At 33.8% G+C, this 12,856-nt stretch overlaps 1 protein-coding gene and 1 long non-coding RNA gene across 2 annotated transcripts in view; both read right to left on the bottom strand.

Annotated features, from left to right (window-relative positions):
• Positions 1-12,856, bottom strand: part of LOC111506471 (proteasome activator complex subunit 4) — a 98,907-nt gene that overhangs the window by 29,068 nt on the left and 56,983 nt on the right. Inside the window, exons 12-14 of the mRNA XM_074186687.1 lie at positions 10,307-10,558; positions 9,743-10,248; positions 1,097-1,658 (exon numbers count right to left, since the gene is read on the bottom strand). Of these exons, the coding sequence (XP_074042788.1) occupies positions 1,097-1,658; positions 9,743-10,248; positions 10,307-10,558 (1,320 nt within the window). The remainder of the gene's footprint in view (positions 1-1,096; positions 1,659-9,742; positions 10,249-10,306; positions 10,559-12,856) is intronic.
• On the bottom strand, positions 4,595-5,093 carry LOC141487565 (uncharacterized). Its single transcript, XR_012468446.1, has 2 exons — positions 4,965-5,093; positions 4,595-4,902 (listed from the first exon to the last, which is right to left on the bottom strand). It is a non-coding gene; the product is annotated as an uncharacterized lncRNA (long non-coding RNA).

Genomic DNA, 12,856 nt, shown 5'->3' with positions numbered 1-12,856 from the left:
CAATAATCTAACAGACTGGTTTCTACACGTCTACTACACCTCATGAGGAAGGAGTTTTGCACCGGCCATGACTCAGTCCGGCAGTTGTATATCGATTAAGGTTGCAGAAGGAAATTATTTTGGAGTCCACATATAATATACATATAATGAAATGAGGAAATCTCCAAAATAATAAGGGACCCTGTGGTATGGGATGCCCCATTCTGTATATATGAAGAGTGCGTTTATTTCTACAATAATATCTCTAAGTTTATATTATACAGAAAATATCATGGCTACTCTATCCTACAGGTCATTATAAAAAAAGTCAACTGTACATTGAACTTAAAATATTCAAGAAATTGAATACTCCGATAAAATATTGTAGCAATATACCGGTTTTTCAACCAATAACTGAAGTACTTGCATTCTTAATTTTAGTTTGTTCTAATGCATTCTTTATTTTATTCAACTTTAAAATATAATATTTAATTTCAAGAACAGTGTAAGTTTAGTGACTCATTTTAAATTTTTTTAACTACCAGATCCTGTTTTGTCATCATATCTATATTTTGACTCAAAACTCAAGTGACCTTTTCCTTGTTAGTGTATTCTATTTTTTTCAAAACGTAAGGAGTAAATAGTATTATTATTTATAATTCACACATAGCGAGAGAGAAGACTTATACTTTTTGTTTCATTTTATTGAGAAATGTACCTATTTTTTTTTTAAACGTAAGGAGTAAATATTATTATTATTTATAATCCACACATAGCTAGAGAGAGAGAGAGGGAGAGAAGACTTGAGAAATGTACCTAGACTTTATTGAATATTACTGAAGTTTTATACAACACCAAACTGTTATTTTCAACACCATAACACGTGTTTCGATCGCCAAGTGATTCAACACTTTAATCTTCCTCTTGAAGATGATCCCTTGGTGATTGAAGCACATATCGAGGTGTTGGTTTAGTGTTGGTTGAATCTCCAGTAATATTCATTACTACATCAAAGGTTCCAAACAGTGCACCACTAGACTTTATTAATTTGAATATTCATGACACTAACCATTCTTGCTTGAATCAATTAATCATCAGATACAAATTGAAAAATTACCTTGAACATGAAAAATCTGTAGGCATTGAATTGATCATGACCCTTCTTCTCTTCCATAGATAAATATTTAATTAAGGTGGACACTTTTGCTTCATCACTGAAAAAAACGTATATTTCCTTTTCTATTTCAGTCAAATCATCCATTCTTTTTGCAGGAGTCACCTGTTTGGAAGGTGAGTCAAAAACTTCCAATTTTTTTGGCCAAGTATAATACCCAGTGTATTGATTGTGTACATAGCGAGGTTCGTTCCACTCTTCTGAAGATTTCGGTGCTGTCAGGCTATTGTATAACAACCATTTGTTATCCTCACGAATTCCAGGTACTACATTTCCATTTACTGTTGTGCTCGAAAATTTGTAGGGGTCGATTTCAACTTTCTTGAAGTTAACTCTGTTCTGGACCAGAATGTACACAAATACTTTTGCTGCTAATTTTCTTACGATTATGGATTCATCAATTAAGGCATTGAGGAAAAATTTGACAATTCTATGGCTATATTTGACATCCAAATGTACTAAATTCTTTATGAAATTCATAGCCATGGTGTTGTAGCGCCAGTGTCTGAAAACGTAACTCAAGTGAATGTTTATAAAATTCTGAAACTATTTTTTCGTTTATATATAACTTCCGAACAGAACTTTCTATTGGGTTGAAAAATATAGCATTTATAATTTAGTGAGTTTTAAGGCACCCAAAAAATGGGGGCTAACCGGCGGACACGTGCTTCTGGCTACTGGCCTCATCAGCGCGGTGCAGCCAATTGCAAAGATGAACAGAAACTGGTTACCAAAAATGAAAAACATCACATATGCACGGTGTCACCAACAGGAGCTAACAGGATTTATATATCCTGGACCCGGAAGTCACGCGGGTAGCTATAGCTGCCTACGTGATGATGTTAGATGATTCCTGGGAATGCTAGGTCTTCTAATTAGAAACATAAATGTGCGGTTAGCGCCTGTTGAATTTATGAGTTTAAAATCTCCTAGAATTTTCAGCGTGGAATTTTGAAAGTTTGCATCTTGGTTCGCCCAACTACCTGTCTCTCAAATACCTGTCCTTGCAGCATATATATATATATATATATATATATATATATATATATATATATATATATATATATATATATATATATATACACACACATATATATATATATATATATATATATATATATATATATATATACACAAGGCTATTCAAATTCGTTTGTGTACATGGGGATCTCGTAAACGATAAGAGATGGAGTGTCGGTTAAATTTTGGGAAAGTTGCGTATTCAAAAGACCTATTCAATGATGTAAAGAAATCGATTATAGCTCTTTTGGTTCTAGAGATATACAGGAAAAACAAAAAAATCCCAAATTACTTTTTTGCCTATATTTTCTTTATTCGCAGATATATTGAAAATCTGTCCACATTTTGCTATTGGCACTTGATGTGGGCTCTCAGAATATATCCATGAATCTCTTATACAGGGTGTCATCTGACTTTGGCCACCCCCATCTTTGAACTTTTAAATATGGACCTGTATTTTTTGTTGTAGTTTTTGGATCGTAAACGTTCACTTCATACTGAGAAATTAAATTCAATTTTATATTTCGGGATCTTTCGGTAATATTCTATTATAATTGTGTGAATTATTCACTTTTAAATTACGGCCCTGGAAATTGGTTGCCTGAGTTGAATGAAAAGACAATAGCAACTTTCACATCTCCCTATGTACCGTAGAGTTTTTAGAGAGTTTTTTTTCATTTTTAGGTACCTATTCATATTTTTTCCATTGCTTTGAGCGTTTTCTACAATGAACTTCGAATAAGAAAACCTTTTATAATTATCTGAAACATATCTACAACAAAAATATATTACATGTGTTTTGATGAGCAGAAAAAAAAATGATAGCAATAACAACATCCGAAACGAACACTATAATTATAATGAAAGTTGAAATGAAGTACCTAAGCAATTTATATACACAAAAAAATTAATTGTGCAATAAATGTTCGAATTGGAGCTCTTCTATTTCGAGACAAATAATGGGACAATAAGATGGTATGCAAGATCACCAGATCTTACTATTTTGGACTATTTTCTATGGGGGACATGGAAAAATAGGATTTATGCTGGCAGAGAGATAGAAAATGTGGAAGACTCGAGATTGAGCATTTTGAGTGATTTCCCAACAATGCAGTAAATAAGTATATTAAGGGCAATAAATAATATGAAAAACCGAGTTTAAAAATGTCCCCGAAATGGAAGGACTCCAATTCGAACATTTATTGCGCCAATAATTTTTTTGGGTACCTATATAAATTACTTCATTTCAATTTTCATTAAAATTATAGTGTTCGTTCAGGACAGGGGTCTCCAAACTACGGCCCGCGGGCCAAATCCGGCCCGCCAGTGTCATCAATCCGGCCCGCGACAGCCAATGATTTACTGTCATCAATCTGGCCCGTGACAGCCAATGATTACCTAATTGTTGTTACTATCGCTGTGATAAGTTGAAGAAGAAAACACAGAATGATAATTACTCGGTTTCATTTACTTGCAAGGTAAAACTTAACAGACATGATGACAAAGAAAACTTAACTTAAGTATCTAAGTTTAAGCATATTAATAACTAACAAATAATTGAAATGAATCACAGTAAAACAAAAACACTAATGAGATTTATGTAATTGTGATTTTCCACCGACAATACTTTGTAGTTATGGATCAATTTTACTTGTACCAATTATCAAAAGAGATTTAAGATGCTCATCGGTTAATTGAGATCTGTGAACATTCTTTGTGTACTTCATTTTGGAAAACGTTTTCTCACACAAGTTGCAACGGCTTAATTTTCAACAGCTTTCCCAGGACGAAATGCGTTAACGCGCTGCAAAACCAAAAATGCACGGCGCGCAGTCGGAGAGTAGGCTGGGTTTAAAAAAAAAAATAATAAAATATAAGAAAATGCTAGGGGGCGCCACCAGTTTATTTTCGCAGGTTCAAACTGGGGAACCTTCAGTTCTTTTGGATTTCGTCCTGTACTATACTTTGAAAACTTGGATATAAGTACAATTATGCTTATTTGGTTTGGAAAGACTATGATGATTTGTCGGGAGAGACAGATAGCAAGCTTCACCTTGAACCACTTATTTATTAAGAAAAAAAAATTAAAAAAAGGATATATGTTTGGATGACAAAAAAATAGGTATATTAATATTATTGATAAGTACACTGAAATTCTTCAAGGTTCTAATTTATGAGTGAGTTGAGTGAAGAAGTTTAATTTCTAATAGTAACGAGTAAATACTGATTACAGCATTGTATCATACTCGAGATTACTTCTGAGTTTACCACATATGAAATTCCTATCAGTCAAAATAGGGTTAGTGATGTAGCTATAAAAAAATATATATATATATATATATATATATATATATATATACTCAACGTGCGCACGTGAAGCTTACACTTTAAGGCTAATTCGTAATGAGTGGTAAGATGTCGTATAGTTGAATATGGAGAATTATATAATAGATATAAATGTAAGTATCATAAATACATATGTTTTCTCTACAGTCACAAACAAATATCATGCATCTTATCTGTCACATAATTCAGGATTCAGGTTCAGATGTAACTTGGTAACCGGCGGGTGAACAGCATTACTGCACTCTCCAATCCAACTGCACAAAAGGTATTTCATTCAAATTCATCGAGGTACATCAGAATTGTGTCACGGATTCAACTGTCTGAGACTGACTCAATACTAAGAGTAAGAGTACGATCCTAGAGTGAGACCCTTGAGTAAGACCCTAGAATGCACAATAAAATAAATTGAAACCTATTACTTAATTACTAATAAGAGTAAAACTACCTCTTTTGATGAGGGTCTACGATCATATATGAAATTCGGCAGCTTCTCGATTTTGTTGGAAAGTGCTGCCTGAAAACGTTCGGTTTCGAGTTACAAGAAAATTGTGTATGAAAATCTTCGACTTACGATTTTGTATGAACAAGCAGCGAATGTAAATCCCTCTCAAGGTACTAGTTTTCAACCAAATGTCACGAATACGTTTATAACGTATCTACACAAGAAAACATGAAAACTAGTGTAACATAAGATTCAGCAAAGAAAAATCCCAAAACTTGGATGAAAAGAAATCACTTCAAATTCTTCGTGAACCGTTCGCTACTTTTTCGACTTATTCTCTCGTTCAAACTTCGAGAACTCGTTTTGTTTGTTGTTTTTTTAATCCCCTGGCATTTAACACTTTTTGTGGAGTGCGTAGAATGTTTTGCTTGCCGAACTTCCTACAATCTTCAACTGTCAGTAGACAACCACAAATTCATTTTGTTCAATGGCTAGTACAGGGTGTTCCTGAATAGTCATGCTCATTTTGTTGTAACGCTAAACTAGCCGTTACAAAGTAAGCAGTACCAAAAACAGAAAACAACCCACAAGCAAATTTAAGCAATTTATCAAATTGTTCCAGTAGAAGACTCTTATAAAATTCCAACAAAGATGAATTTTGACATTTGTTCTTGAGCATATCACTGCACCGTAAATAAATAATTTCCATTTGGACTTCCGGAGCCAGGGTTTCAATGTCAGAATCAAAAGGATTTTGAAAAAGCTTAATTTCATTCCCAATGACATCAAAATCTGAAAAACCAGTATCAAAATTTATCTTCAAAGCACTCAAAGTTTCGATTGCAAAATTGGCGGGAAATTCAGTCTCTGTAGTGTGGCTGAATATTTCACATGTTTCAAAATGTGTGAAACATTTTTTTACGTAATTGTGATTGAAATAGTATTATTTTCTGCCTGAAGGATTTGATATTGGTGTATAAATCAGGGATAAGCTGATTTTCTCCTTGCAATCTCAAATTCAGTTCGTTCATATGATTTGTCAAATCGACATAGAAGGCTAACTTCCACATCCATTCACTATTTTCTAAATCGGCAAAAGGGCGCTGCTTCTCATTTAAAAAAATTTCGATCTCTGCTCGAAGTTCAAAATAGCGCTTAAGGACTTTTCTGCAACTAAGCCAGCGTACGGAATTATGATATGGTAAATCATTTTCTCCAATCTGTTGAATAAACTCGCGAGATTGTCGGTGATTCAGTCCAGTGGATCTGATGAAGTTGACAACTGATATGACTGGTTTTAGAACTTCAGACATATCCAAACATTTTCCACACAAGAACTGTTGATGAATGATACAATGTAAGACTAATGGTTTTGAACCACCGTCATTTTCTACAGCCTTTGACACAAGTGCAACCACTCCTTTATTTTTACCATACATATTTTTGCCTCCATCAGTTGTTATAGATTTCAAATTTCTCCATCGAAGGTTCTTTTTATTAATGGCATTTTCAACTCCCTTAAAAATATATGCCCCAGTTGTCGTGCCGTGAATACTATCAATATCAAGAAGTTCTTCATACACTTCATAGCTTTTATCTACTCCGCAAATAAAAATCAACACCTGAGCAGTATCTGACACATCCGTTGACTCATCCAATGCTAGAGAAAACCACTCATGATGTCCATTTTTGTCAGACAGTTGAGATAATATATTTTCTGCAATGTCTTGCACCCTCCGAGCAACGGTGTTTTCTGACAAACTGGCACTTTTAAATAAATTTACCTTTTCGGGGCATATTTCTTCGGCTACTGCAATCAAGCATTCTTTTATCATTTCTCCATCGGTGAACGGTTTGCCACATTTTCCGATTTCAAGAGCCACACGAAAGCTGGCGCGAGTTGAAGACTCTTGTTCAGTATTCGCTTTGGTAAACAAAGATTGCTGCGATTTGAGTCCGCGTTTCAAAGCTTCAAATTTTTCCTTCCGCAAACTTCCTGTATACTTTGAGTAACTTTGAAGATGTTTCGATTCATAGTGTCGTTTAATGTTATAGTCTTTGAGAACAGCTATGGTTTCATTACAAATTAAACATAGCGCCTTATTACTGGACTCAATCACAAAATACTGAAAGTTCCATTTTTCTTGGAATGTTCTGCATTCACTGTCGATTTTTCGCTTCTTTTCCATACTAACAAATCACACATAAAAACAATAAGTCACATCAAAATACTTTTATTGATGGGTGTTACTTTATTTCACAATAGACAGTTTCGCTTCTTTTGTCTTTCCTATGCAGACTAACTCGCAGTTGCGCCGCTAGCCTTTTTATATGCAATTATTACTGCCATCTCGAGGTGATCGGAATACACTAGCTAGAACCAGAACTTTCTCGAACCAACGTGGTAATTCCATGGTGGAAAAATTCACTATCTCAGACAATTCCGGTAACTCAAGGAGTGCCTCAAGGTTCTATTTTATGGCCAATTCTGTTTATCATCTACACAAACGATCTTCTCGAAAATATCAAGGTTTATGCATCAAGTGCATATGCAGATGATACAACTTTTCTAGTTAAAGGCAAAGATGAAGGTGACATAAGACAACAGACAGAGCAAGTTCTAGCCGAAGCAGATATTTGGTTTACGGCAAATATACTCCTGCTGAACAAAGAAAAAACTCAAAGGCTAATGATTTCAAGCAAAAACAATACAGAGGAAAAATCACTAAAATTCCTTGGAATACATCTGGACTCAAAACTAAATTGGAAGGTACAAATAAACAAAATGAGTAAGAAGCTTAATTCAGCAATATATTGTATAAGGAGAATGAAAACAATTTCAACACATCAAGCGGCTAAAATAACCTATTTTTCAAACTTTCACAGCATAGCAACTTACGGAATCCTTTTGTGGGGCACAAGTTCTGATTCAAACAAAATATTTGTTCAGCAAAAAAAAGCCATCAGAATTCTATGCGCACTTGCATATAGAGATAGCTGCAAAGAGGCTTTTCGTCAACATAGAATCCTCACCATTCCCAGTGCATATATATATAGTTGTCTAAAATATGTTCACGCAAATCCAGAGATGTTCTCAAAAAATGTACTCAATCATTCTTATGATACCAGAAATAAAGATTTACTGCAAGTTCCTCTTCATCGATTGAAGAAAACACAGCAAGGATGCGATTATTGGGGCGCAAAATTATATAATAAAATTCCAGACTATGCAAAAAAGAAACACTCGAATGAATTCTCCATCTGGCTGAAAAATGTCCTAATAGAAAAATGTTTCTATTCAATAGAAGATTTTATAAATGAATAATACATGTACTACATCTCTTGTAGGTTTACATGTGCATGATAATTTTGTATATATTTATTTTATTTTGATCTGTGCATCTCTGTGTATATGTATTTTAATTTTAATACTAAGGAAATAACGACGTTGTAATGTTTCATTTACAATGAATAGATTGATTGATTGATTGATTGATATTTAATTACGCCTAATGCCACCTAGCGGGTAGCTGAAAAAGATAGTACATAGTACCACTACTCGCCACTAGATGTCGTTAAGACTCACAATACACAATAATAATAATTGAAATGCAAAAAAAGCGTAAGTTTGCTTAGGTCACGCACTTTGCGACTATCCTAGTCTAGAAATATAGTTAAGGGCAGAAATTGGCCCTTGGAACAAACTGAAAAAATCATTATGGCCCAAAGGCTTTAAAGTTTGGAGACCCCTGGTTTAGGATGTTATTACTGCTATCATTTCTTTTTCTGCTTATTAAAATTATACTTCAAATAATCATAAAAGGTTTTCTTATTCGAAGTTCATTGTAGAAAACGCTCAGAGTAATGAAAAAAATATGAATATGTACCTAAAAATACTTATACATTAAACTAACAATTGTTGATTACATTAGCCCTTATATAGTACCCCTGTAGGTAATAATAGAGGTACTTAGCTTGATTGGGTGCCGGAATTTTGTTTACTAGTTACAATGCCGATATGCTAATTTGAAAACCGGTTAGTAAACTAAATCGATTTGATCATTTAACAGGTTGCACCCGCAATGTTCATGCTTGTGAATTTCCATGGATTCTAAATAATTGAGTTTGCAACCCTTCCTTGCATAGTGCAAAATTTCCGCATCGTTTATATTCGGGAACTTGTAGTTGCATGCCAAGGAATGGTTTGAAAACGTCAAATCATTTTTTCTCAGTCTGAATGACCTTTCATGTTCAGCGTACCGTTTTTGGAAATTTCGACCACATTGTCTCACATAAACACTACTACACTCCGGACACTTGAATAAACTCCAGATTTCTCCAACTTGTACCGAGTACAAGCTATCAACCAAACAGGACTTTCCCTGATTAAACGCAAACATTAACTGTTTTGTCTTCGTTTTCCACTTGTATCTGCTATATAGCATCCTATCCTTCTAAAACACATACTTTTATATGAAAATATATGTTTTATTCGTTTTTCCATGTGTATGTTTCTTTCATATTATAACTATAAAAAGAGAATTATCTTTAGCGAAAGCTCTGGTAGCTATAAAGAGCATTGCAAACTAATTTCCCAATTATGAAGGTTCTATCAGGATACTGAACTACTGAAAAGTCAGAGGTAATAAATGTGACAGAATGCAGTATTGCGACAAAGTTTGTTGATACAATAAAATATTTCATTTTCAAAAACCAAAGTTATAAATCTGCTATTTTTTAACCATTTGAAAGTTCTATTTTTTTGTGCAAAGGATACTTACAAATTTCCAGTCTCTAAGGCATCGATTAGAGATTCCAAAGTACCTTCATATGCTATTCTTCGTTCATCAGACTTCCTCCTTAGATAAACCTCTCCATTGTTGATATGACTTTGAAAATCACTCAAATCACATTTGGGAATGTTATTGCATAATCTGTAAGCAGCATCTAAAGTACTCTGTGGAATGATCAGATTGATAGCAATCGTAGGGAAATATTTGTCTACTACATTAGTAGCAGTTGTAATCAGATTGATAATAGAAGGTTTTTCAGATGGTACAGATTTCACGATTGAGGGCCATATTTGTTCAATGAATTTCCAATCATGCCTTGCGACTATTGGTGAATTTTTTGGGCCTAACAGAACATACAGACACCCCTTGAATTTTTTGTGACACTGCTGGGAATCCATTTGCAAAATTTTCTTTATCTGCTCAGTCAGGACTGCATACGAATAAGGATAATAGGCAATTATTGCATATAGCTTACATTGGGCTGCTATTCTCACCTTGAAAATTGAGTTATTTTTTTGTCTTATTATTTTATTTACCTCTTAGTTATATTACCTGACTATATCTAGATGTGCTCAGTTCAAACAAATCAAGCAATATTTGTTTGTGTGTGTTAGTAAAGGAACAATTTCTGCTCTCTATTCTGAATTCATGTTGCAACATCACTCTGTCAATTAAAATATGTCTGAGGTGCATCTTCTTCTGATGCAGGCGATCTTCTAAAAGCTTCTTATTTAAATGGAAACTTTTCCATTGGAATTCAAAATCCTGAACTCTGACTTTATTGAATAAGAGAATATTGTAAATCTGTAAGATAAGAAATTACCATAATTAATTACATAATTTGTGCTGTGTATTTAAAACAAATTTGTCATTTCATTTTCAAAGAATGTGGGAAAAAAACAATATTAACAAATATATTTTGGATGAATCAACGCTCTTTATAAGCATATCTCATTGTATACACAAATACTTTAATAATGTTTATAAGTACGTATCAATGTATAGATGTTTGTATTGTTGTAGATCACGACCTAAAGAAAGTAACGTCGGCCGCCACTGGTAGCCATAAACCATGAAAGAGAGCGCGAATGTACGATGTTCGCTGCCACTCTAGATGTAGCGAGAATAATGCTTCTTCGATGGAATTTCGAGGACCTTCGATTGTCAAATATAAGCGCCATCCACTCGCCTATCAAGACAGTCAATTGGAAGTTACAGTGCGATCTAGTAAGGCGGTAGACATTCGAATGATAGTTTAATTTTAGTTGAAGTGTTTGTTGTATTTGAAGTGATATAAAGTTAAGTTTGATTATTCAATGTAGTCAATTATTGGTGAACACACGGGGAAAAACGTAACATTTGGTGTCAGAAGTGGAATAATTGACTTAAATTTTACTGTCTTATGGTGGAAACAAGGCGTGTCGATAACGACGGAATGGAAAAGCTTAAGAAAATGTTTCAGGCTTTGCAAGCGAGCCTAGCGGAGAATGAAAAATGCAGAAGAGAGGAAGATGAACGCATTACGCCGAAATGAAGATCGTGAAATACTACTAGGTATTCAAGAAAAGCAGGAAAAAGACCGTCAGATGTATAGTCGAAGTAACCGGTATTGTGAATAGTTAAAGCTATCGATGAACTCAAATGCCAAAAAAACCAATACAAAGAAATGATGCCGCTGCAATATAGTTCACGTAGACTGAAAAATTGGCGGTTCGTATCGGATCATTTTTACTAACCGAGTTTTATGATTGGCTGAAGAGTCATAAAATTAAATTTGAAATCATGTTACGGTGACCAATAGAATATGAGGATGGTTAGAAGAGTCGTGTTGTCAATGTTCACTTCAGGAACTGAGTGTTGAAATTCGATTTTGGTGAAGTTATAATTACTTAAACTTTTTGTTATCTGTTTAAAATGTGGCGTCCTTGGGCAAGTACTAATAGTAATAACAAGTGTGATAACAACGCAGACTTTTTCCTGTGTACTGAACAATGCGAAAAAGAGATAACAGTGAATAAGATTCAGATGCATTTGAATATTGAAACAGAGAGAGTATGTTTCCGTGTATATAAAAATCTACATCTCAAGTTTGGTTTCGAGGGAAACAAACTATTACAAGCAACATCAGCTTTGACCCAAATTCCTTTCTCAACTGTACGTAAAATAGTAAAAAACAAACCTTATGAACGCAAGACGCGATGTGATACGGAATTACCAAAACCTTAAGATGTTCATCTAATAAAATCATTAAAAAAAAACAATATATGACTGTTACAAAAGCAATGAGATACCTACAATTGAAATCATAAGGAAGAAATTGAATACTTCCGGCCATAACGTGAGCTGCTGTTACAAAACTCTTCAGAATTGGATAAAGAAACCAGGATTTAGGATTAAGATTTAAAATAATAAACAAACGTCAAACAGTTATGAAAAGCAGAAGAATAGTGAAATTGCAAAACAAATACTCAGAACAAATAACTAAATATAGACAAGAACAACGGCAAATTTTCTTTTTGGACGAAACTTGGTATGACACTCACTACACAGTTACGATAGGGTAGACCTATGGTTCGAGAATCCCATCGAGTTCATTTGGGACAAATTGAAACAAATCATCAGGTGTAAAAATAATTTTCCAAAATTTGATAAGAAGGTAATAGAGCTATAGTCTATTTCAAAAGAGTGTAGAGTAATAAATCATGAAGTGTCATAAAATTTGCCTGAATTTCGTTGTCGTCCATGGGCGTAGGCAAATCTTAGGATTATTAAACTTAATAATTAAAGTAAATTAAAAATTACAGACATAGATAATAATAAAAGGCCATTTTTGGGAAGTAATTTGGTCTAAAACTAAGTACCTACATGTATTTAGGTAAGTAAAATTTCTTAAAAAAAGATTAAGATTAATTTTAGTGGTTCTTGTAAACTTATTTAATATGCAATTTGGGTTCATATACTTGAGCATGATTTCTCAAAAAAGGGTTAACACTTAGTTCCGAGGTGCCATGTCATTATAATAATCCCTTTTTGACCCTGCCCACCAATCATGCAATACCTATTAAACCCAGGTAATTAAGAAAAAGGGTTTAAATATATTGT

This window comes from Leptinotarsa decemlineata, unplaced genomic scaffold, assembly GCF_025532065.1.
Source record: "Leptinotarsa decemlineata unplaced genomic scaffold, Ldec_3_MD MMD2_P_RNA_scaffold_4, whole genome shotgun sequence".
Taxonomy (NCBI): Eukaryota; Metazoa; Arthropoda; class Insecta; order Coleoptera; family Chrysomelidae; genus Leptinotarsa; species Leptinotarsa decemlineata.
The sequence above is the reverse complement of the archived record's forward strand: the minus strand, read 5'-3'. Positions and strand labels throughout refer to the sequence as shown.